The 23,359-nt window shown below is 40.6% G+C and overlaps 1 protein-coding gene and 1 pseudogene across 1 annotated transcript in view; one reads left to right on the forward strand and one right to left on the reverse strand.

Moving 5' to 3' along the window:
• Supt16h (SPT16 homolog, facilitates chromatin remodeling subunit) overlaps window positions 1-23,359 on the forward strand; it is a 36,906-nt gene that overhangs the window by 6,672 nt on the left and 6,875 nt on the right. Inside the window, exons 2-22 of the mRNA XM_032917826.1 lie at window positions 6,782-6,874; window positions 7,650-7,820; window positions 8,487-8,639; window positions 9,071-9,217; window positions 9,579-9,730; window positions 10,589-10,761; window positions 11,136-11,226; window positions 12,457-12,530; window positions 12,658-12,770; window positions 13,808-13,873; window positions 13,982-14,077; window positions 14,287-14,402; window positions 14,496-14,649; window positions 15,616-15,743; window positions 16,820-16,955; window positions 17,046-17,172; window positions 17,393-17,511; window positions 18,494-18,619; window positions 18,917-19,029; window positions 19,971-20,046; window positions 20,516-20,685. Of these exons, the coding sequence (XP_032773717.1) occupies window positions 6,782-6,874; window positions 7,650-7,820; window positions 8,487-8,639; window positions 9,071-9,217; window positions 9,579-9,730; window positions 10,589-10,761; window positions 11,136-11,226; window positions 12,457-12,530; window positions 12,658-12,770; window positions 13,808-13,873; window positions 13,982-14,077; window positions 14,287-14,402; window positions 14,496-14,649; window positions 15,616-15,743; window positions 16,820-16,955; window positions 17,046-17,172; window positions 17,393-17,511; window positions 18,494-18,619; window positions 18,917-19,029; window positions 19,971-20,046; window positions 20,516-20,685 (2,594 nt within the window). The remainder of the gene's footprint in view (window positions 1-6,781; window positions 6,875-7,649; window positions 7,821-8,486; window positions 8,640-9,070; window positions 9,218-9,578; window positions 9,731-10,588; window positions 10,762-11,135; window positions 11,227-12,456; window positions 12,531-12,657; window positions 12,771-13,807; window positions 13,874-13,981; window positions 14,078-14,286; window positions 14,403-14,495; window positions 14,650-15,615; window positions 15,744-16,819; window positions 16,956-17,045; window positions 17,173-17,392; window positions 17,512-18,493; window positions 18,620-18,916; window positions 19,030-19,970; window positions 20,047-20,515; window positions 20,686-23,359) is intronic.
• On the reverse strand, window positions 1,157-1,734 carry LOC116913593 (annotated as a pseudogene).

Genomic DNA, 23,359 nt, shown 5'->3' on the forward strand with positions numbered 1-23,359 from the left:
ACCACCCTTCTTAATTATAGCAAGAGGCCATGTTCAATGTTGTACTTGTACTGTCTATATATCACTAGCTTTGGAAGAGTGTGCTGTGATGTTCATACAACAGTGACATCACCTAGTGCTCATTTCTCATCAGTTTTATCCCTGTGTTAGTTCTTTCTCTTGCAGAGGCTTTTAATGAAAGATCGCCAGCTCTCCGTCTTGTTTGCTTCCTATAGGCACGTTTGGCATTTCTCAGATCTAAGAAACCAAATGAAAGCCAAGCATGTTTGTGTCTCCCTGTGATCCAGCACTTGGGAAGCTGCGGATGGAGAGCCATGCGCCACATGGGCTGCATACTATAAGACTCTGTTGCAAAGAAGAGAATAAGTTAGTTTCCACATTTAAAGTAAGGCAGAAAGGAACTGAACGCTGCCTGAAGGGGACCTGTCATCTGGAAAGGGTAGATGGGCTAGGATTATTCCATAGAAATCCACCAGATGTCAGTATTAAGGGTTTTGTTTTTCTGTATTCAGTAAGAATGTTCAAACTTGAGCATTTCTTATCTTGACTCATCTTGTTATTTGTTTAAAAGTGTTGTTATCTGGAAATATGTAGAATTTTCACTTTCTGATAATTTAGAACATTTCTTCTACTAGGTCTAGTATTTGAGTTGAGCATTTCCAAACACATTTAGTGCTTCAATGGGTGCTTTCTAAAAAAAATTAGATTATTTTGCAAAATGATTAGATGAGGGTTTGTAAGAATTAGAGATGTGTCTGACCCTGTCAGTCCTGCTCTTACCTGCAGACTCCATTCCCCTTCTGTGGTACATCTATCTGTTCTGTGAGACCCTTAGCATCTCTTCCCAGTGACAGCTTGTTAGTCACTTAGTACAGGTGTAGCTGGTTCTGCTTGCTTAGTCATTTACTACTGCTGTTCTTGGGGGGGGAAAAACAGTGAACTCTTTAAATTATTTTTAAATGATATTGTGTATCAGTATAAGCAGAAAAGTGTATCATTTGTCAAAAATAAAAGTGATAAAAGTGCCAACAAATTATAGCAAGGGTTAGGGTGCAGCTCAAGCATATACATTTTTATTCTCAATATGTAAGTCCCCAAAGAGCCCACATTGTACTTGTGATCAGGATCTTGTTTCTGGAGCTGGGAAACTGAGGTCTTATTCGTCAGGCTGCACGGTTCCCCTCTCAGACACATAGATGCCATCCAAAAACTTCCTGATTGCCTTGTTTCTAACTGTTGTGGCTTGCTGAATCAGAGCCGCTGGATTTGAAACAAGTTCAATATCATTTCCTTCAAGGATTAGTTCATCCTTCTGGGCTTGAAAGACAGAACAGGCAACACCTGTCCTCATCCAAACCCTGTGGATGTATTTTTCACCCAAGAAATTTCAGATTTCAACCAAAGACCCGTTCTCCTGAATAACGACGTTGATAGGGAAGTGAGCATACACAGACCTCATCTTGTAATGGAAGCCCAGTGTCACACCCTTGATCATGTTCTGAACATGACTGCAGATGGTTCTGACAGTGGCCAGTTCTTTCTGTTACCCCACCACTTGTCAACACAGAGCCTTTTCTTTTTCTTTCCAAGAAGACTCAGCTCCACATTGATGTGATTGAAGTCCCTCCTCAGAGTTCCTCTGGGGCCCTTCACAATGGCTGTGCGCCCCTTCAGAGTGATGTCGACATTTTCTGGAATGTGACAGACAGTCTGATTGCTGAAAATGGTCTTCATTCTCACAGTAGATGGGGCAAAGAGCAAGCATATGCATTTTTAATGTGGCCAAGATTAAGAGAAAAGTGGAAACTGTAACTTTTACCCTGAATTTGAATACTTAAAGTCATGCCATTTCCTTTTGAGCTCTACAGGTTTTCAAAACCGGGGACACTATTTTGTGCTGGTTATATATCATGGCTGATCTTGATGGCAGTAACAATAGCGTTCTGATTTGCACTGAGAGTTAAGCACTATTTTTTATGCTTTAAGTTTTATTTATTTTTACACTCCAGATTTTATTCCCCTCCTTGTCCACCACCACCACCCCACCTCCCCCCCAAAGAGTTCCACATTCCATGTCTCCTCCCTACCTGCCCACACTCTCTCCCCACCCATCTCCAAAAAGATGTCCCCACCTCACCAGACCTCTAAACTTCCTGGAGCCTCCAGTCTTTTGAGAGTTAGGTACATCTTCTCTGACTGAACCCAGACCTGGGAGTCCTCTGCTGTATATGTGTTGGAGGCCTCATTTTAGCTGGTGTATGCTGCCTGGTTGGTGATCCAGTGTCTGAGAGATCTCAGGGGTCCGAGTTAGTTGAGACTGCTGGTCCTCCTACAGGGTTGCCCGCTTCCTTCAGCTTTTCCCTAGTTCAACCAGAGGGATCATCAACTTCTGTTCATTGATTGAGCTAAACACTATTAAAGGCACATTAAATCTTACAATTCTCAGCATAATACTTGAGAAGGTAAAGACTATAGAGTACAAAAATTTAGGTCACAATTAAGTGGGGTTAGGTTTAAAACAAGAGTAGTCTGATCTTAGGAGTGTTTGTCCATTACACATATTGTTTCTCTAAATACAGAATACACATCAGCAACTTAATACCCATTACTTGGAATTTCTAAAAGGAATTATTCAGGATGCTAAGGTAGAGGATCATGAAGTTTAAGCCAATCTTAGCTACAAGTGAAATCAATCACCGTTGTTAATGTCCTAGCTGATAAAGCTTGTCAGAAACCTTTAATCCCATCACTTTGGAGTCAGAGGCAGGCAAGTCTGGAAGTTTGCAAGCAGCCTGATCTACAAAGAGTTCCAGGACATCCAGGTTTACACAGAGCAGCTCTGTCTCCAAAAACAAACAAACAAAAAATCTAACAAAACAAATCAGAAACCTCCCAATAAAGCTTTTCAATGACTTTCATCTTTCATATCTCTGATAAAAATTCCCCGGTTTGTTAACAAAGAAGAAAATGGTAACAGAAGAATAATGCCTGTTATTCTGTGTTATTTCTGTCTCTAAAAGTTTTAGGAGTGTATGTTACACATCTGCGAGAGGCCAGAGGTTACACTTGTGTGTTATTCTTTAGGTGTTGTTCACTTTGTTTTTTACAACAGGCTTTGAACATACTAAGCTAGGCTTGAGGAATCTACCTAGCTTTTGATACAGATCCTTGGATTCAAATTCAGGCCCTCATGATTGTGTGGCAAACTTTTTACTAAGTTAGCTCACCATTTATATTTTAAACTTAGCATGTGTGGTTTTATTAGATTTTAACATTTTACTAGTTATCAGGAAAATTATACACTAAAACCCTGTTCCAGTTAGGATGATATTAAAAATGCAGTATTCCATTAACAATGGGGAGGCAAAGGAAGTCAGATAGTGTTGGTAGGAATGTGAATTAATGTGGTCATTATGCAAAATAGTATCAAGATTCCTCAAAGGTTAAAGATCTGCCAAATGATGCTGCTATTCTTCCTGTAAGGATTATGTCTAAAACAAAGGCACATATCAAGGGAATACCTGCACTTGTTGTTTGTTCACAGTAGCTAAGATATACAGTGAGTCTACTTGTCTATGAAGGGATAAATACGTAACAAAATATGGTACATAAACACAGGGAATATTACTCAAGCCCAGAGAATAAACTAGGTATGGTAACACACAGTTGTAGCACTCAGTTGCTAGAGACAAAAGTTCACATCTAACCTGAGCTATACAGCATGAACATGTCCTTAAAAGGAAATAGAGGGGCTAGAGAGATGGTTCGATCAGTGATTAAGGTATCTTGCTGCTGTTTTAGAGAATTTGAGTTTGGTTTCTAACACTTAGAATCAGGCAGCTTATAACTACCTGTAACCAGCTCCAGGGAATCTAAACATTTAAAAAGAAGAATTAAATTTTGCCATAGAATTATTTGACTTAACATTATGGTAAGTGAAATAAGCTGTGCACAGAAATCACACATTCTGTCATGTGGAAGGAAGCTTAAAGGTCCACCTGAATAATGTGTAGTGGTAACTTTTGGTTCAGAAAGGCAGAGGAATATGGACAAATGGAAGTTGGATAATAGATACCAAGACACAGAAGGGATATGGTCTGGTGCCCTACAACATGGTGACATGGTGAGAGTCAATCAGAATACCTGTATATTTTAGGAAGATGTGTTTTTGTTTGTTTGTTTGTTTGTTTTTAAGAGGTTGAAAGCTCTAATGGGGAAGCCATGATTGCTATTCATTTGTTAGTGTGGGACTTTCCAAGAGTGGTTAGTAGTCAGAAGAGCCTATATCTCTTGTCAAACTACAAAACTACAGTACAATGTGCTGGACAAGGGAGTCAACACAGTTCAGGGAGGAACTGAATGAGTGTACACATGCAAAGAGTTAAGTTGGACTTTCCCAACTATCATAAACATTATTTCAGAGTAAGGGGCTGGAAAGATGGCTGCATGGTTAAGACAGCTCGCTGTTCTTAAAGAAGACCTGGTTTCAGTTCCTAACACTACTCAGTTCACAAAGCCTGTAACTGCAGTTCCAAGGGATCTGACACCCTTTCCTGCCTTCCCTGGGTACCTAGTCACACATGGTTCTTCTGTAAACATTCTTTCAGTCATACACAAATACTCAAGAAATAAGTCTATTTAAGAACATTTGAGTAAATTGCATCTAAATCTAAGAAACAAAAATAAACAATAAAATTCTTAATTTTTGTTTTTATATGGGAGAAGGGTAGTGTGTGTACCATGGTGCATTTGTGGAGGTCAGTGACAACTTGTGAATACCTAGCACACACATTGTACATTTAAATGCATGCAAAAAAATTAAAATACTAAAACCCTTGTAATTCAGTAACAAATTATAAATTATATAACAATCTAAATAGGCCTTCCCCCCACCACCACCACCAAAAAAAGGCACTGTCATAGATACAAGTCATTAGCTACCAGGGAAAATTAAAACAGCAGTAAGATACTAATTTATACTTAACAAAAAGATAGTATGGGCCAGAGAGGAGGCTCAGTGGTTAAAGGTGCTCACAGACAGCTCTGATGACCTGAGTTCTAGAAGGAGCAAATCTTTATACAGTCTAGTAAAGAACATAAAATAGTGTAGTTAGTTATGGTTCCTCAGAAACTTAAGAGTTACCATATGACCAAGCAATTCCTCTCCTAAACATTTACCCACAATAACAATGCAAACAAAACCCTGTATACAAAGGCCATGGTAGTATTAGTCATAGTAGCACAAAGTGGAAACAATTTGCAGGATGGTTTAGGAGGCAGAGGCACTGCTGCACAAGCCTGAAAATCTGAGTACCATCCCACATGTATACTCCAGCCCACATTTGTCTCACACATGCACACACAATAAATAAATTTTAAAGCAGGAATAACTCAAATGTTGAAGCAACTACTGATTGGTTAAGTAAAATGAAGTATATCTGTATATTGGATATACAATTTGGCTGTAAAAATGAAATGTCAAGAGACTAGGGAGGTGGCTCTATTCTTTAAGTGCTTTCTGTGCATGCATGAGAACCTAAGTTCAGATTCTTGGCATCCAGGTAAAAGCCAACGCAAGAGTCTGTGTATCCCAGTGCTGGAAATGGGGAGTTTAGATAGATACCCCTGGAGCTCATTGTCAGCTAGCCTAGCTGAATCAGTCAGCTCCAGGTTAAGAGAGAGACCATGGGGGCTGGAGAGTTGGTGGTTAAGAGCACTGACTGCTCTTCCAGAGGTCCTGAGTTCAATTCCCAGCAACCACATGGCAGCTCACAACCATCTGTAATGAGATCTGGTGCCCTCTTATGGTGTGTCTGAAGACAGCTACAGTGTACTTACATGTAATAAATAAATAAATCTTTAAAAAAAAAAAAAAAGAGAGAGAAAGAGAGACCATGACTCAAAGAATAAGTTTGCACACTCGGGAAGCAGAGAAGTAGAAGGACCTCTGTAAAAGTTTGAGACCCAGCCTGGTCCACAAAGTTCTGGATTAGGAACTTTGAGAACAGTTGAGGATGAGACTGATATCTTGACCTCTGACCTCCACACATACCCAGTGAAATACTGATAATACCAAAAGCAGATGAGCACAGAAAAGCATATTAAGTGAAAGGAACCACAAACAAATGCTGTATACTCATATGTCCAGAGTAGGCAAATCATTAGAAACAGATTACTGATTTCCAGTAGCTGGAGAGGGAGCAAAAAAGAGGATGAGATTATTGCTAATGAGATTATTGCTAAGGTTTCTTTTGGAATAAAGATGTTCTCAAGTTTGATGGTGATGATGGCTGCACATCCATCTGAGTGTGTTAAGGTGGCACTATAATGCAGATGGGTGGCTTTTACTGTGTGTATCTCAAAGCTGAGTTTTTCTAAGTTTTTCTAAGCAGGCACTCATGTCAGATTACTGTTAGGAAAAATTATATGCTGAAATCTGTATTTCTATTACTAGTGTATTAAAAATAATAAGGTGATGGAAAGATGCACTTTTTCTGCACATGTGAGAACGTGAGTTCAGATCCCCACCTCCTACATAAGAGGTCATCATAGAGCATTTAACTTCATATTGGGGCACAGAGACAGGTGGGTCCCAAGAGCGAAGAGCTCACTTTCTGGTCAGTCTAGTCAAATAGCAAGTTTCTAGTTCATTGACAGACCCTACTTCAAAGCAGTGAGGTAGAGAGTACTAAAAGATACCCCATACCCTGCTCTGCTCTGGCCTCCACGAACGCAGATAGAGGGAGCAATTAAATTACCTTAAATTACCCTCTCTTTTCAGAAAGGAGAAGATGAGTATGCCAGTATTGATGCCATTGTTGTATCGGTGGGTGTTGATGAAGAAATTGTGTATGCCAAGTCAACTGCCTTACAGGTAAGTGGCTTACTGCTTCGTGGGTCTAGTGTGTAGCTCAATAGTGAAAGATGGGCTTGGTATTTGAGAGGCTCTGTACTTTCTCTCCAGTATAGTCAGTTACTCAGTCCCATCCCAGGTCTGAGGCTCTCGGTGGTCCTGACTTATAGGTGAGTAGCTAGAGAATGTCTACACCATCACATAATTTCCATTGGATTTACCATTGAGTAGACTAGAACCTAAGGAAGAAAGGAATTGGTAGGAAAAAATTATTTAATTACATATAACAAAAATACCTAAGAACCAGTGGGTTGAACAAAGAATTTTTCTTTATGCAATTTTCAGGAACCCAGGCTTTTTCAATTCCCTGGTACTCCATTTTACTTATATGAAGTAGCTGCTAAAACTCTGATCACTCTTTGTATACGCTAAGCAGAAATACAGACAAAAAAGACTAGTGACCTTCCTGTTTTAAAAAGGCTTGTAACATGGCATATTCAAGCATAACTCTCCCTGGACTTCCTTCATTGCCAAGGAAAAGTAGATGAAACACAAAGTGTCCAGTTAGATGTTTTTATCTATGAAATATTTTAAGCATATAAAAGCCAACGGAATCCTATGTCACATGTGTGCGCGCACACACCACTCAGCCCCCATTATTCAACCCCTGATCCAGGTTGGTTTATTTCCATCCACATCAAAGTTACTCCATCCCAAATCTTAAAGTTAACTCAGATATTTTATCCTAAAATACGTTTATTTGTAATCCTTTAGTTACTATTGTTTTTTTCCATAGACGTGGCTCTTTGGTTATGAACTAACTGATACAATCATGGTCTTCTGTGATGACAAAATCATCTTCATGGCCAGCAAAAAGAAGGTGGAGTTTCTGAAACAGATTGCCAATACTAAAGGCAATGAGAATGCTAATGGAGCTCCTGCCATCACACTGCTTGTCAGAGAAAAGGTTGGGACCAATAAATGTTGTTACAAATATGGGATAGAATGTTAAATGTTGAGCACAAGTGCCTTTGCACTTTTAAAATGCTTGAAAAAGGATGACCAGACATGGCAAAACATGCCTTTAATCCCAGCACTTAGGAGACAAAGGCATACAGATCTCTTGAGTTCACGACCAGCCAGGGCAACATAGAAAGCCTGTGTTAAGGTGGGGGCTGGGGGGTTGTGACTCTGATTACAGAGCTGTGTGTTCAGTTGAGTAGGAAAAGGGCTCTGGAGGGGTTGGTTTGGTGGCAGTGGAGTATGAGCTGTGGGCTCTGGCGAGCACCACTACTTTACTGACGGTTTCTAAGGGCGCTGCTTGTTTACATTGCAATAACTAATTACAACTCGTCACCTAGAAGTCCTAAGTTTTTAGATGTGCTCATTTCTCAGAATTTTGAGTATTTGAGTTTTCTGCTTCTTCCTAAAGCAAAATAATGTCTTGTCTTGTCAAAATACACAAAGAAAATATCTGTCAGCGTTCAGTATGTGATAATCTGCCGTGAAGAAATAGGTGGGGGCTCAGAGAACTCATCCTCCATGGTTTAGGTTATTACTCTCTACTTACTGTTAAATAGAAAATAGAAGTCTAATTCTTGAAGTAACATCTCTTTTTCTATGGGATTGATAGAATGAAAGTAATAAGAGCAGCTTTGACAAAATGATTGAAGCCATTAAAGAAAGCAAGAACGGCAAGAAAATTGGAGTGTTCAGCAAAGACAAGTTTCCTGGAGAATTCATGAAGAGCTGGAGTGACTGTCTTAACAAGGAGGGCTTTGACAAAGTAAGGGTTCTGCTGGAAGCAGCACATTGAAAAGGAGACAGGCGGTGGAGTAGGGATAGCAGAGGATTTTCATTTGGGGAAATCCATGCTCATTCACATTTCATAGTTTTCAGTCAGAAAATAAGTATGTCAACCATCCATATTAGACAGCTCATACTAGGTAACTGAGGAGACTCTCTTGTTCAAAATATATTTTGGGGTCATCTTTTTCCTGCCTGTCTTCCTTTGGCATTATAGTTATCTCTAGAAAGAAATTTGTTTTAAGTAGTGCATTAGCTTAATGTCATAGAATGCATGCGTTATAAATGGGTATTCAGTTTGGGACGAGACTGAGCATTCTGAGTAGATAGCTTTACTGGTGATTCGCAAGGGGTGTGTGTGTGTGTGTGTGTGAGCTTTGTGTGTATTAGAAGGCCATCACTTTGCTGCAGGTAGACATCAGCGCTGTTGTGGCATACACTATTGCTGTGAAAGAGGATGGTGAGCTCAACCTGATGAAGAAAGCAGCCAGCATCACCTCTGAGGTCTTCAACAAGTTCTTCAAGGAAAGAGTCATGGAAATAGTGGATGCAGATGAGGTAATGAAAGAGGGAGGCTCTTATTAGTGTATTCATGAAGCAGTCCTGAGTCCTGCTTGGCTTGTTTCACTTTTTGTTTTGCTTTTGAAATTGGTAACTGCCATCTCCTTCAAAGTAAATAAGCATGTCCTGTGGTTTATTGAGGCTGTTACTTGACTCAAACATAGACACATGTTTTCAAAACATGAAAAGCTATGAATTCATGTAAGCTCCACATTTCCTTTGTATATTGATATACTATGGTATATACACCAAAGATTATATCAGCATGTGCTGTGACTTTAGATGACTCATTAAATACCATGCACAGAATTCTGCGTACTACCCTTCAGTGAGTGTTACTGTATTCCTACGTCTCTAGAAAGTTCGGCATAGCAAATTGGCTGAGTCTGTGGAAAAGGCCATCGAAGAGAAAAAATACCTAGCCGGGGCAGACCCTTCTACTGTGGAAATGTGTTACCCTCCTATCATTCAGAGTGGTGGCAACTACAATCTCAAGTTCAGTGTGGTGAGGTAAGTGTGGACACTGCATGATAAGATGGCCTGTTTTTTCTTGTGACTTTTTGAAAAAGTCAAAAGAGATAAAATTATTAATCTGATTTACATATAATCTTATATATGTGTATCTTGTTACTTCTTTCATTAGCATTTGGTAATATTTTTTTCCAAATTATTAAATATGCTAGAAAAGTGGGGGTGAAGAGATAACCCGGTTTTAAAGAGCACATATTGCTGCTCTGTCATGAGGACCAGAGTTGAAATATCATCATCACCCTGTCAGGTGTCTCACAAATAACCTGTACCAGCTCCAAGGGCCAGAGGCCTCCCTCCTCCTAACCGCATTGGCACATACATATAGCTAAAATGTTTTTAAACGATAAAAAGGTCAGGTGTAGCAAATGCTCTTTTTTTTTTTCTTTTCTTTTTTTTTTTCTTTTTTTTTTTTTTCTCGGGAGCTGGGGACCGAACCGAGGGCCTTGCGCCTCGCTAGGCAAGCACTCTACCGCTGAGCTAAATCCCCAACCCCAGCAAATGCTTTGTTAGCGTTCAAAAGGCAGTGGAAAGTGGTTCTCTTAGTTCAAGGCCAGCCAGAGCTACATAGGTAGACCCTGGTGCCTCAGAGTTGAGAATGGGCATGCTAGAAAAATGCAAAGTAAACTAAAAATAAACTAAAAGATTAGATATGCATCAGGTAATGTCTGTTTTAATTTTAAGGCATACTGTATAGGAGACCCGTTGAGGCTGTAACTGTGCAGCAGAGCATTGCTCTATTTTCCATTTTTATAGTGCAGTATTCATCTTCCCTGATTGTGGATGTGTACCAATGACACTTTGCTGGATTTAGTGATAAATGCTTTCTTTTATCTCTAGTGATAAAAATCATATGCATTTTGGAGCCATTACTTGTGCCATGGGCATTCGCTTTAAATCATACTGCTCCAACCTTGTTCGCACTCTGATGGTTGACCCTACTCAGGAAGTTCAAGAAAATTACAACTTTTTACTTCAACTTCAAGAGGAGTTGCTAAAGGAATTAAGACATGGTAAGATTCCTCAGAAAAGATCTGGAAGTCCTGGTATTTCATGGAACCCCTGGACCAGTGAGTAGTGACTTTCAGAGACTGGGGATAGAACTTGGTGCACTCCTATGCAAAGCCTGGATTCCATCCCCAGCACTGCCAAAAGAGGCTGACTTCAGTCTTCAGTACCACAGGAGAAACATGTGATTACATGCTTTCTTTAAAAAAAAAAAAAAAAAAAACCTGTAGATTCCTAATTCCTATCATGGCAGACACTCCTCCTGAGAAACACAACTTTAAGGGACTTAGAAGGTGAAAACAGCCTGATTGCAGCATGATGTCATTTTGTTACTGTTGCCCTCTGAAAAATTCTTAATGTCTCTTTTCTATCTTTTTAGGTGTGAAGATATGTGATGTGTATAACTCTGTCATGGATGTGGTTAAGAAGCAGAAGCCAGAACTGCTGAACAAAATTACAAAAAACCTAGGGTGTGTTAGAGTGTGTGTTGTTTTTTCAGGACTAGCAACCTGTATTCTGACACTGATTTGGGCAGTATTTGGGAGTGTTTGGTTGTGCTTGGTTTTTGTGTTTTGAGATGGGGTTTCCAGCAATAACTCAGACTGGCTTCCAACTCCTTATGTAGCCCACACTGGCCTTGAATTTCCAGACCCTCTGCCATCCTCTGTGACACAAAACTTCCCAAGTACAGAGGTTGCAGGCATGTGCCCTCACAATCGCCTAACCCACAGTTCTGTTTGCTTGGGTTTTTTCACCAGTATTTTGTACTAACAAGTTTGTGTATATTAATAAGTAAATGGGGGTTGGGGATTTAGCTCAGTGGTAGAGCGCTTGTCTAGCAAGCGCAAGGCCCTGGGTTCGGTCCCCAGCTCCGAAAAAAAGAAAAGAAAAAAAAAAAAAAAATAAGTAAATGGTTTTACCAGAGAGAAAGATTTAGTTGCTTCCTCCAAGTTAATAGGATAGACTTTTCTAGACCATTAGAGGAATCCAGACCGTACTCTAGGATCAAATTAGCTTGTTTACAATTAATGACCACAGGATGTCCTACTATATTTATTTTGAATTTAAAACATTGTCAAAAAATGTTTCATTGAGAAACATTTTTTGCCTCTGCCTCCTAAGTGCTGCGATTGAAGGCTTGTGCCACCACTGCCCAGCTGAGGAACTTTTTCTGTCTTGATTTTTTTTTTTTTTTCACATTTATTTGTATGTTGTGGAGGAGAATATGGTTGTGTAATGTTGTGCACGGGGGGGGGGGATCAGAGGGCAAATCATTAGGTACTTTTTTTTCCTTCTGTAGATATACCCTCCCCCAGTGAACCACCTCACTGGTCTTGGGAATTATTCTTTAATATGAGATTATATAACTTTTAGAATCCTAAAACTGGTGTAGGTGTGTGCACGTGCTGTGCGTACTGTGTTTTTTTCTGCTTTGTTTTGTTGTTAGACAGGGCCTCAGTCTGTACCCCAGGCTAATCTTGGACCTATGTTCCTTGATGCTCCTGCCTCAGCTTCCTGAATGCAAGTATTTCGGGCATGAGCCATGACACCCCATTTATTTTTCATTTCTTCCTTTGCTAATAGATGAAGGGCAATCATTCCCACCTGTTGACCTGCTGTATCTGAAAGTTGAAATTACGTCTGGGCCGAGTTACTGATGTTCTGTCCTGCTGCTTATATTTAACTTTGTTTGTTTTTAGATTTGGGATGGGAATTGAATTCCGTGAAGGCTCTCTAGTGATCAATAGTAAAAATCAGTACAAGCTAAAGAAAGGTAATTTTTATATGCATGCAATAAGAAAATAAATTTTTGAATGCTTCACTGTCATTCCTTTTCTGTTAAATTTTATTCCTTTCTACCCTTCTGTAGCTACTGATTGATCCCCGTGTTATTATTTTAGGGATGGTTTTCAGCATCAACCTAGGATTTTCAGACCTGACTAACAAAGAAGGGAAAAAACCAGAAGAGAAAACCTATGCCCTGTTTATTGGTGACACTGTGCTTGTAGATGAGGTGTGGTAATTCTTACGCTTTTGGTGTTCATGAACTAATCTTTGAATCTGTTGTGAACTTGGGTACTTCCAGTCTTTTTGTTAATGGTTGCTCAGTGGGGAAGTCCAAGACATGGACTTAATAGAACAGTTAAAAAGGAAGGGATTGGATGTCCTTATCACTCCCGTGTATTCCCTTGGAGCAGTGTTTCTCCTTGGATCTAGAACTGAAGTTTTACTGACTAGGCTTAGTAACAGCAATTCCCTGGAATCCTCTTGTCGCACTCAGAGCTGGGGTCACAGATATGCATGACTGTACCCAGCTTTTTTATGGGTTCCTTATTAACAAGTACTGTCTTCCGTGTCTAGCTGTCTCAACCCCAGAATTGATTTTTTTTCCCCAAGTATGCGCATGTATAGGGAGTACCCATGGAGGCCAGAGACCTTATCCACTAAGCTGGAGTTGCAAGCAGTTGTTGTTGCTCTGTGGGTGTGGGTGTGGGTGTGGTGTGTATTTGCACGCTCACGTTAGGACCTGAGCGCAGATCTTGCCTGTGTAACAGGAGTGTGCACGCTAAGCTGCTGAGCCACTTCTCCAACCCCCAGAAATGATTTGTAGTGATGATAAATTATTCCATGTTCATAGTAGAAAGGCAAACATCTGTTGTCAAATCTTTAGCACTCTGTATAAAGAAAGCAGTTTATTATTCCTATATACAAATAAAGACTTGTAAAAAGCATGGGTACCAGAGCTAAGTAAAGCCAGACTTGAAATAAATCATTGCTCAGGCTACAGTTCCTAAAGAGAAGATGGGAGAGTTAAAACTATTTGTTCCTCTTTAAAGTTTTTATTTTTTTTTTTTTTTTATTTTTTTTTCGGAGCTGGGGACCGAACCCAGGGCCTTGCACTTGCTAGGCAAGCACTCTACCACTGAGCTAAATCCCCAACCCCTTAAAGTTTTTATAATATAGAAAGTTCTTGATATTGCCCAGCTATGTGCCAAGTTAAAAGCAAGAGTTCACTTTAAATTGGAGGCTTAAATTCTCCATTTCTTCTAGGATGGTCCAGCCACTGTCCTTACATCTGTGAAGAAGAAGGTAAAGAACGTGGGCATTTTCCTCAAGGTAAGAGGATGAGACATCACTGTTCAGGAATCCCAGTACAGTGAAGAAGTGAAGCAGTGTAGCTCTTTTAAAAAGTAAACAGTATTTTATTACACCTTGTTTCCACAGAATGAGGACGATGAGGAAGAGGAGGAGGAGAAAGATGAGGCGGAGGACCTTTTGGGAAGAGGTTCTAGAGCAGCGTTACTTACTGAAAGAACACGGGTGAGTTTCCTGTTTTAAATCGCATTCACCATGTGCATCTGTGAATCCCAACACTCCGCAGCCCAGGGCATGAGTGTCACCAGTTCAAGTTCGTCTGGGGCCACGTGGAAGACTCAGGGAAACCATGGGGGCATTAGGAGACTGGCAAAAGCACTGGTGCCCTTTCATATGTTCCACATGTTCTGGTGACTTGGTTCTCACTTTGCTAGAATGAGATGACTGCAGAAGAGAAGCGAAGAGCCCATCAGAAGGAACTGGCAGCACAGCTCAACGAGGAAGCGAAGAGGAGGCTGACAGAGCAGAAAGGGGAACAGCAGATTCAGAAGTAGGAGTCACACTGTGCGAGGCGATTGTCTAGAGATGGAACTGTAGAGATTTCTCAGTTGTCTTTTTTGCTTTGTTTTTAACCCCACTCCAGGGCTCGAAAATCTAATGTGTCCTATAAAAACCCATCTCTGATGCCTAAGGAACCACATATTCGGGAAATGAAGATCTATATTGATAAGAAATACGAGACTGTGATAATGCCTGTGTTTGGCATTGCCACACCCTTCCATATTGCCACAATCAAGGTACCAGTATTCCTCAAGTATCTAAGATTCCAGTGTGTCTGCCTAATTATCTCTGCTCTTCTCCCACCCTGACCTTTGACCCTCCACATCAGCCTGCCGATTGTCTCCTTTATCTCCTGCTGTTGCTCTCCTTCTCTTCCAGTGTTCACTCTGTAGGAAGCTAAATTAGTCCAGGAAAGGAATTTGTTTACCAGTTATTTGGGGTGGTGGTTGTTGTTGTTGTTGTTGTGTGCTGTATGTCTGACTGTGTGTGTGTGTGTGCCTCTAGGGGTATAAGATGCATGTACCATATGTCAGTGTCTGGTGTCTAAGTTCATAGAGAGCGCACGCTCTGTTTCTCTCTGTGTGTCTGTCTCTCTTTCTCCCTCCCTCTCTCCCTCCCTCCCTCCCTTACTTTTTGAGACAGGGTCTTTTATTGAGCCTTGAGCTCAGTGATTGGCTGGAGTCGTTAGCCACCAAGCTCTGGAAGTCCCTGTGTCTGCCCACCTTTAGCCCTAGGACTATAGACATACACATCACACTTGGACTTTATGTGGGTGTTAGGGCTTCAAACTTGGGTCCTTGTGTTTGTGCCATCTGAGCCATCTATCTCTCCAGGCCCTATTGTGTGTGTCTTTCTTTGAATTAGTAACCATTATTTAACCCTAAATTGTATTCCTGTCACAAGATACTTTTATAACTAGGTGGTGGGTTGTTTTTTTTTTCTTCTTTTGAGAAAGTTTCTTTGTTATGTGAAAAGCATTGCTGAATATTTATATCTCAATTTTGCTTCAGTTTCATAGGTTCAACTCAAAGAACAGCCAGCTCTGGCCGTTTTGTTCTGCCGCTAGGAATAGAGCCAAGACCTTGCACAACTCTAGATAAATGCTTTGCCGTCTTAGACCCTCAGACTCTTAACTGCTAATTTAATTTTAGCATCTTTATAATCTAGTACCAAAGCTAACTTTCCTCTCTTTCTTTGAACAGAACATAAGTATGTCTGTCGAAGGAGACTATACTTACTTGCGAATCAACTTCTATTGTCCAGGAAGTGCTCTGGGCAGGAATGAGGGCAACATCTTTCCTAACCCTGAAGCTACTTTTGTCAAGGAAATGTGAGTACCTAGGCAACAAGTGTCTCCAGCCTGCGCTTGTGGGGCAGTGACCTCACATGTCAATTCCCCTGCGTCCTTTCCCAAGAAGCCACTGAAAAGCCTTCCTTGGTGGCGTTTGTTTAGGATTACATTGCTCACTTTGTAATGTGTTAAGTGTGGATCCTAATTTACCTTCCTCGTGCCTATTTACATTCACAGTACACATTTGACAATAGAACCCTCGGGTAAAGTACATGTGTGGACCGACTGTGGCAACACACGGCACAACTTGAAGTGACTGAGGCAAAACATTTACAAATTCATCCTGGGCTACAAAGTCAATTCCAGGCAACCCTGAACTATAGTGAGAACTATCTCAAAATAGTAACATAACAAAGAAAGAAGAAAGAAAATGTGTGCTGAATTAGATTGTCTTCCATCATGGAGTGAGTGGTATGGAATATTGGAAAATACTATATCAAATTTGAAAAAATAAAAGTGTAATTTCCCTACTCCAGGGAATTAGCTATTAATATTTTCCACTTTAAAGAAAAAAAATTTTTTCTGATTTCCTACCATTCCCATATTTAGTGGTAGTTTTTCTCTTTTTTTAAAAAAAAAAAAAAAAAAAACAAGCCATCTGGGTATGGTAACACTTAGGAGGTGAAGCAGGAAGATCAGTAGTTCAAGGCCAGCCTTTGAACATAGCAAGGTCAAAGCCAATTTGGACTACATAAGATGTCTTTTAAAAGATAGGCTTAAAAATTGGTAAAGTGCTTATCACGCAAGCTTGAGGGCCTAAGGTCAGGTCTCCAAGACCCACATTGAAATACATAAATATTGGTGCAGTAGGTGGTATCTGTAGTCCCAGCATTGGAGGGTGAAGACAAAGGAATTTGCTAACCAGCTCATCTAGGTAGATCTGAGAGAGAGCTTCTCCCAAAACAAGACAAGAGTTATTAAGAAAAACATTCAGTGTTGATCTGTGGATCCTCACAAACACATGGCACATACACACAATAGAAAAGTCAAATAACTTAAAAACTGTAATACTGGATTCACCTATCCTGATAAACATCTGTACAAATGTCCTACAGTACATACCGAGCTTCAAATATGAAAGCACCTGGAGAGCAGACCGTACCCGCCTTAAATCTTCAGAATGCTTTTCGAATTATAAAAGAAGTACAGAAACGTTACAAGACCAGAGAAGCTGAAGAGAAAGAAAAAGAGGTGAGTCTGAGCACAGGCTAAGCACCTTTGTACCGGTGTTTGGAAGTTCGTGTGAAGATTACACACACAATACTGTTTTGTGATCCTTAGGGCATTGTAAAACAAGACTCACTGGTGATCAACCTAAACAGAAGTAATCCAAAGCTGAAAGATCTATACATTCGCCCAAACATTGCCCAAAAGAGAATGCAAGGCTCTCTGGAGGCTCACGTCAATGGTATGTATGGGTGACCTCTCAGTGCTGGCCTGTAGCTTCAAAGAATACAAGCATGCTAGAGAGAGGCTGGGAGGAGTCAGATGACACGATGGCCAGAAAAATGGGAACTTAATTCATGGTGTATCTCTGGCCTTGTTCAGGTCAGCTGAAGAGATAGGTGCACTGCCTTTGACCTAAGATGGCACTACTTAACCATGGGTGACCTGGCTCTTTGCCGCAGGTTTCCGCTTCACATCTGTTCGAGGAGACAAGGTGGATATTCTGTACAATAATATCAAGCACGCACTCTTCCAGCCCTGTGATGGCGAGATGATTATTGTTTTGCACTTTCACCTCAAGGTATATGTCTTCTACCAATGCTAGCATGATTAAGAATTCTCAGCAAGGGGTTGGAGATTTAGCTCAGTGGTAGAGCTCTTGCCTAGGAAGCGCAAGGCCCTGGGTTCGGTCCCCAGCTCCGAAAAAAAGAACCAAAAAAAAAAGAATTCTCAAAAACTGAGTTTTCCTCGCTTATTAAATAAATAAATAGGTTTTAAAAACGTGTTTACAAAGAGTACAGTAGCCTAGTGACTTTGAGTACAGTTGCATACAGGAGTATGGTTGAGGTTATTTGCAGGAATCGAGGTACCCGTTAAGAGGCTTCACCACTAAAGGAAATGTATCTTCCTTGGCAGCCAAGATCCTTTCTCTTTCTGACGGGCTGTTGACAGGTGTACATAGTCCCTGAGGTCAGTAGTACAGTAGTTACGTCATTCAAAGAAGTCTACTCTGCCCCATCTTCCCATTCTCCCATTGTCTTCCTTTTCCTTTACAATGTCCTAAGCCATGGAAGGGATGATGGGATGCTCCATTTATGGCTGAACATGCAACACCCACTGAGTCTTAGAACTGTGACCGATTATAAATTTCTGTACTTAATACTGCCCACCGCAAAAAGAAGCTCGTCTGACCCAGAAATGTGTCGGGATAGATGTGATTGTTTAGAAGGCAATGTGATGGATGTATCATTCATATCCATTAGCAAAACAACAGCTGTAGTTTGCCCACTAGGGCCTCTGACCTCCCCATTTCTGACTAGGTTTTCAGTAGCACATGTGAATTCCCTCCTGTGATGTGAGCCTTAATTCCAGTTAAGTAGTTGGTTATTCCATAACAGGTTTTTCTCTGTAACTCCGAAAGCTACATTCTACCTCTTCAGTCAGTAGTATAGTACTATGCGTATGTACCTGTCTTATGTACTTTGTTTCTTTAAGTATCTTGTCTTTGTAGGTTGAGTTGCCTAAATCTTCTAATTTTCCTGTTCTCTCTGGTTTATCATTAGAATGCTATCATGTTCGGGAAGAAGCGGCACACAGATGTACAGTTCTACACAGAAGTTGGAGAGATCACTACAGATTTGGGGAAACATCAACACATGCATGACCGAGATGACCTATATGCTGAGCAGGTCTGAGCAGAACCATATCTTCAGAGTAGCGTGGGGTAGGGTTAAGTATGAGCTCAAGATTATTTTATGCTCCTAAATACCAAATAATTTTAGTATCTGCTCTGGTAATCCAGTATATTGACTTATGAACTAGGCATAGATTAGAGAGATCTCCATGGTTTATGGAGTAAACCTTGAATAAGATCAAGTGTCAGAGTCAGGAGAATTGAGACTACAAAAGAATTTTGACCTTTTTGAGGGAAAATACTATTAAGAAGTCACATGATGGACTGAAAATAATACTGTTTTCCTCCACAGATGGAAAGAGAAATGAGACACAAACTGAAAACAGCCTTTAAGAATTTCATTGAAAAAGTAGAGGCTCTAACAAAGGAGGAACTGGAGTTTGAAGTACCATTCAGGGATCTGGGGTAATAAAACTTCACCTCTGCCCTCCAAAAGCTCGTGTGTCTGGCTTTAGGGAATGGGTTATTGTTCATAATTTAATACAACATATATTCTTTTCTTTTTTTCCTATGACTGATAACCTTAGAGATAACCGCTCAAAATCTTAAGGATTCTCTAGCCAGGCACCCACCATTAATCCTAGCACTCAGGAGGTAGAGGCAAACAGATCTCTGTTGAGGCCAGCCTGCTCTACAAGATGAGTTCAGGACAGCCAAGGCACAGAAAACCCTCTCTCTCGAAAACCCTCTCTTTGTAGGCTAGGAAGACACCTCCAGGAGACCCTGGGACTTCTGACCTCGAAGGGTACCTGCACCTGTGTGCACATATTCACATGCAGACACAAACATCAAATGCTTTCAAATGGATACATATATTTTAAGAATCTCAGAGGTTGGGCTGGAGGGATGGCTCAGTGGCTAAGAGCACTGACTGCTCTTCCAGAGGTCCTGAGTTCAATTCCCAGCAACCACATGGCAGCTCACAACCATCTGTGATGAGATCTGACACCTTCTTCTGGTGTGTCTGAAGACAGCTACAGTGTACTTATATGTTATAAATCAATCAATCCTCTTCTCCTTTACCTTGCACTATAAAATGCTATGTCTGTTACACCATGGTTTGTGCCTGTAGTCACAGCTACTCAGGTGACTGAGATAGAAGACAGAAATTTGGGTCTAGCCCACATGACATAAGAATCTTATCTATAATTTTTTTTAATCATTTATCTTTAGTTTTTTTAATAATTATTTAATGCATGTTATAAATCAATCTTAAAAAAAAAGAAAGAAAAGAAAAAAATAATCTCAGTGGTTTTCATAAGTAACTTCCTTGGGAGAGGCTTGTATTGTGTCAACAGTAAGCTTATATGATCATGAGGCTCATGTGTTTGTCTTCCTACTCTCAGGTTTAATGGGGCTCCCTACAGGAGTACCTGCCTCCTTCAGCCCACTAGTAGTGCACTGGTAAATGCTACAGAGTGGGTGAGTATTCTTGCCTCCTCTTATCGTTTATTTTAATTTTCCGATCCTTTTCAGTTAGTTTTCTTCTTACTCCACTGCTAAGATCCTGACCCCAGGGTCTGCAGAGCACATGCCACACTCCTGAGTGACACCCACTTGCTTACTCTTCGTAATACAATCCTTAGAAAGGGAAGAAAAGATCTTTTGATCCTAATTGTTTGATGCTTGGCCTGGATTTAAAATTCGTTCAACAAATGGTCTTTCTAAAGCCTCTGTAGTATTTAAAAACAGTTTCTTTTAGGATTCCCTAAGTTTATTCTCTTTGAGAGAAGCAGTAAAAGTTCTTAGTATGTCACACTGAATTCATCTTTAAAAACAAGAACAGAAAACAGTTTTCCTCGGTGTGGTCATTTAGACTCTGAAAACATTTGAGAAGTGCGTGGAGGGAGGAGGTGCTTACACGGTAATGATGCAGCTCCTGTGTTGACAGCCACCCTTTGTGGTGACACTGGATGAAGTGGAGCTGATCCACTTTGAGAGGGTCCAATTTCACCTGAAGAACTTTGACATGGTGATTGTCTACAAGGATTATAGCAAGAAAGTCACGATGATCAATGCCATTCCTGTTGCCTCTCTAGACCCCATCAAGGAGTGGCTAAAGTAAGTCCTGCCGGCCTCTTCTCCTTTACCTTGCACTATAAAATGCTAAATCTGTTACACCATGGTTTGTGCCTGTAGTCACAGCTACTCAGGTGACTGAGATAGAAGACAGAAATTTGGGTCTAGCCCACATGACATAAGAATCTTATCTCTAATTTTTTTAATCATTTATCTTTAGTTTTTTTAATAATTATTTAATGCATGTATATCCCCCCTCTCCTCCCTTTTATCTCCTTCATTCTCCTAAACAGGTGACTTCTGCTTTGATTTAATCTGTATTAAAACTGTGAGAAAACATCCTCTTAAGACTGGCCCGGTTCTCTTACATGTGATCTCCAGCTGCATTCACGTATCTCACTTAGTTCCTCCCATTCCTGTACACCTGGGTCGGTTCCATAGCTTAGCTACTATGAAGAGGGCTGCAGTAAACACTGACCTGGTGGCTTATATTTTGACTAGAGTAAGACGAAAAATCATTATAGTTTTGCTACTCATTTCTCTGATGACCAATGAAACTGAACATTTTTTCATATTTTCATTAACAATTTATGTTTCCTCTTTTGTGCATCTGTGTGCCTGTGTTTGTACGTGTACTGTGTGTGCAAGAACCCATGGAAGCCAGAAGAGGGATAGATGGGTGGGAACTTAACCCAGGTCTGCTACAAGAGCAGTAAGCACTTTTTAACCTCTTAGCCAGCCCCTCAGCCCTTCAGCCTGAAATGTTCTAAATCTATTTGTAGGGACAGGACATGCAGCATCTTGCTGGCACTAACATTTAGACTCAGCTCTTTCCTTCTACGTGTGGATTCAAGGGATCACTCAGGTCCTCAGGCCTGGTGGCAAGTGCCCTTACCTGCAGAGTCATCTCACTAAGGCCGACCCCAACTCAATTATGACCAAAGATAACCTGGAATTTCTAATCCTACCTCTACCTCCTGAGTGTGGAGATTGCTGGTGTGTGCCCTCGCAGGTTGTTTTGTTTGTTTGGTTTGTTTGTTTGGTTTGCAGTGTTGGGGATAAAACCTAGGGCAAGTACTCTACCAACTAAGCCACATACCCAGCCTCCTGTTTGTTCATTAACCCACTTATTGTGGATTTGTTTGATTTTGTGTTAGGTTTTGAGGTCTTATATTTTCTATTTTGTTTTATTTATTTTTATATTTGGTTGTTTTGCTTCTGCGCTGCTTGTAAGCGTGGTGCCCATGGAGGCCAGAAGATGTCATCTTATCCCTTGGAACTGTACTTAGAGATAGATGGTTGCTAGTACCCATGTGGATGCTGGGGATTAAACCTAGGTCCTCTAGAAGAGCAGCCTCCAGCCACTTCTCTGTCTTTACTCTGGATACAAATCCTCTGTCCGGTAACAGGCAAAGGTTTTCCTCCTAGGCTCTCACTCAACTAACTTGCTGTGTAGCTTTTTAATGTTATGAGGTCCTGTGTGTCATTCTGTTTGTCTGTCTTTGTTCGCTTGTGTGGTGTGGGAGTATATGTTGAGAATGAGATAAGGGTCTGGTTTCTTCATTTTTGTAAGTGAATAGTTTTTAAGATTTATTTTTGTTATTTTAATTATATATGTTTATATGGAGAGGTATGCACACACGAATGCAAGTGTTCACAGAGGTCAGAGGTTCCAAATCCCTGGAGTAAGGAATTAAACTCCAGTTCTCAGGAAGAGCAGTATGTGCTTTTTAACCACTGAGCCTTCTCCCCAACCCTTAATATTCTTTTTTTTGTTTGTTTGTTTGGTTTGGTTTTGTTTGTTTTACATTTTTTGTCAAAATGCATTGAAATTTTGACTGGGGTTATATTGAGTCTGTAGGTTGCTTTTGGTAAAATAGCCATTTACACAGTGTTGGTTTTCCAGTCCATTAACATGACAGGTCTTTCATTATAGAGGTCTTTCATACCCTTGGGTTTGTTACTCTAAGGTTTAGAGGTGGAGGTAGGGGTGTTGGTTTGGGTTTGTTATGTGTTTTTGTTTTGAGACAGGGTCTCTGTACCCTGGCTGGCCTGGAACTCAGATCCACCTGCCTCTGCTTCCCCAGTGCTGGGATTAAAGGTGAGCACCACCACCACCCAGCAGAATCTGGGTTTTTAAGATAGGTTCTAATAATTTCTAAATCTCACTGGTATGAAATGACTTCCTTAATTTTTTTCTACTAATCTTGGGGTTGCTTCTTACTGTTTTTTTTCAAGGGTGTATCATTAAGTTGTTCATTTGAGCTTTCTGGTTTCTGTGTGTACACGTGAATGTGCATGTAGGTGCAGACATACACACCATGCAGGTCCAGTTAAAGGCCGGGCGTTGATGTCAGAATGCAGTCTTAATTGCTTCTCCACTTACTCTTTAAGATAAGGGAGTTTGAGGTAAGGAAGAGTTAGGGGCAAACAAACTTGGCAGCCACTGGGAGGAAGGAGATGAAGGAGAGGGATCCGACATGTTCAGTAATGGGGATGGAAGGGGAAGAGGCTTTGGAGAAAGCGTGCCCAAGGATTAATAGGCTAGCATCCTAGGCTAGCATCCAGAAGGAAAAGAAAAGGTAAGCCTTTTGTACTCAAACTCAGAAAGCAAGCAGGTTTAGCAGTACTGTATAGCTGCCTCAACATTGTTTTGTTTTAGTTGGTGGGGGGTGAGAGAGAGAACACCCGTCCGTTGATGTAAGTGGAGTTTTCA

The sequence above is a fragment of the Rattus rattus genome, chromosome 12 (assembly GCF_011064425.1).
Source record: "Rattus rattus isolate New Zealand chromosome 12, Rrattus_CSIRO_v1, whole genome shotgun sequence".
Lineage (NCBI taxonomy): Eukaryota > Metazoa > Chordata > Mammalia > Rodentia > Muridae > Rattus > Rattus rattus.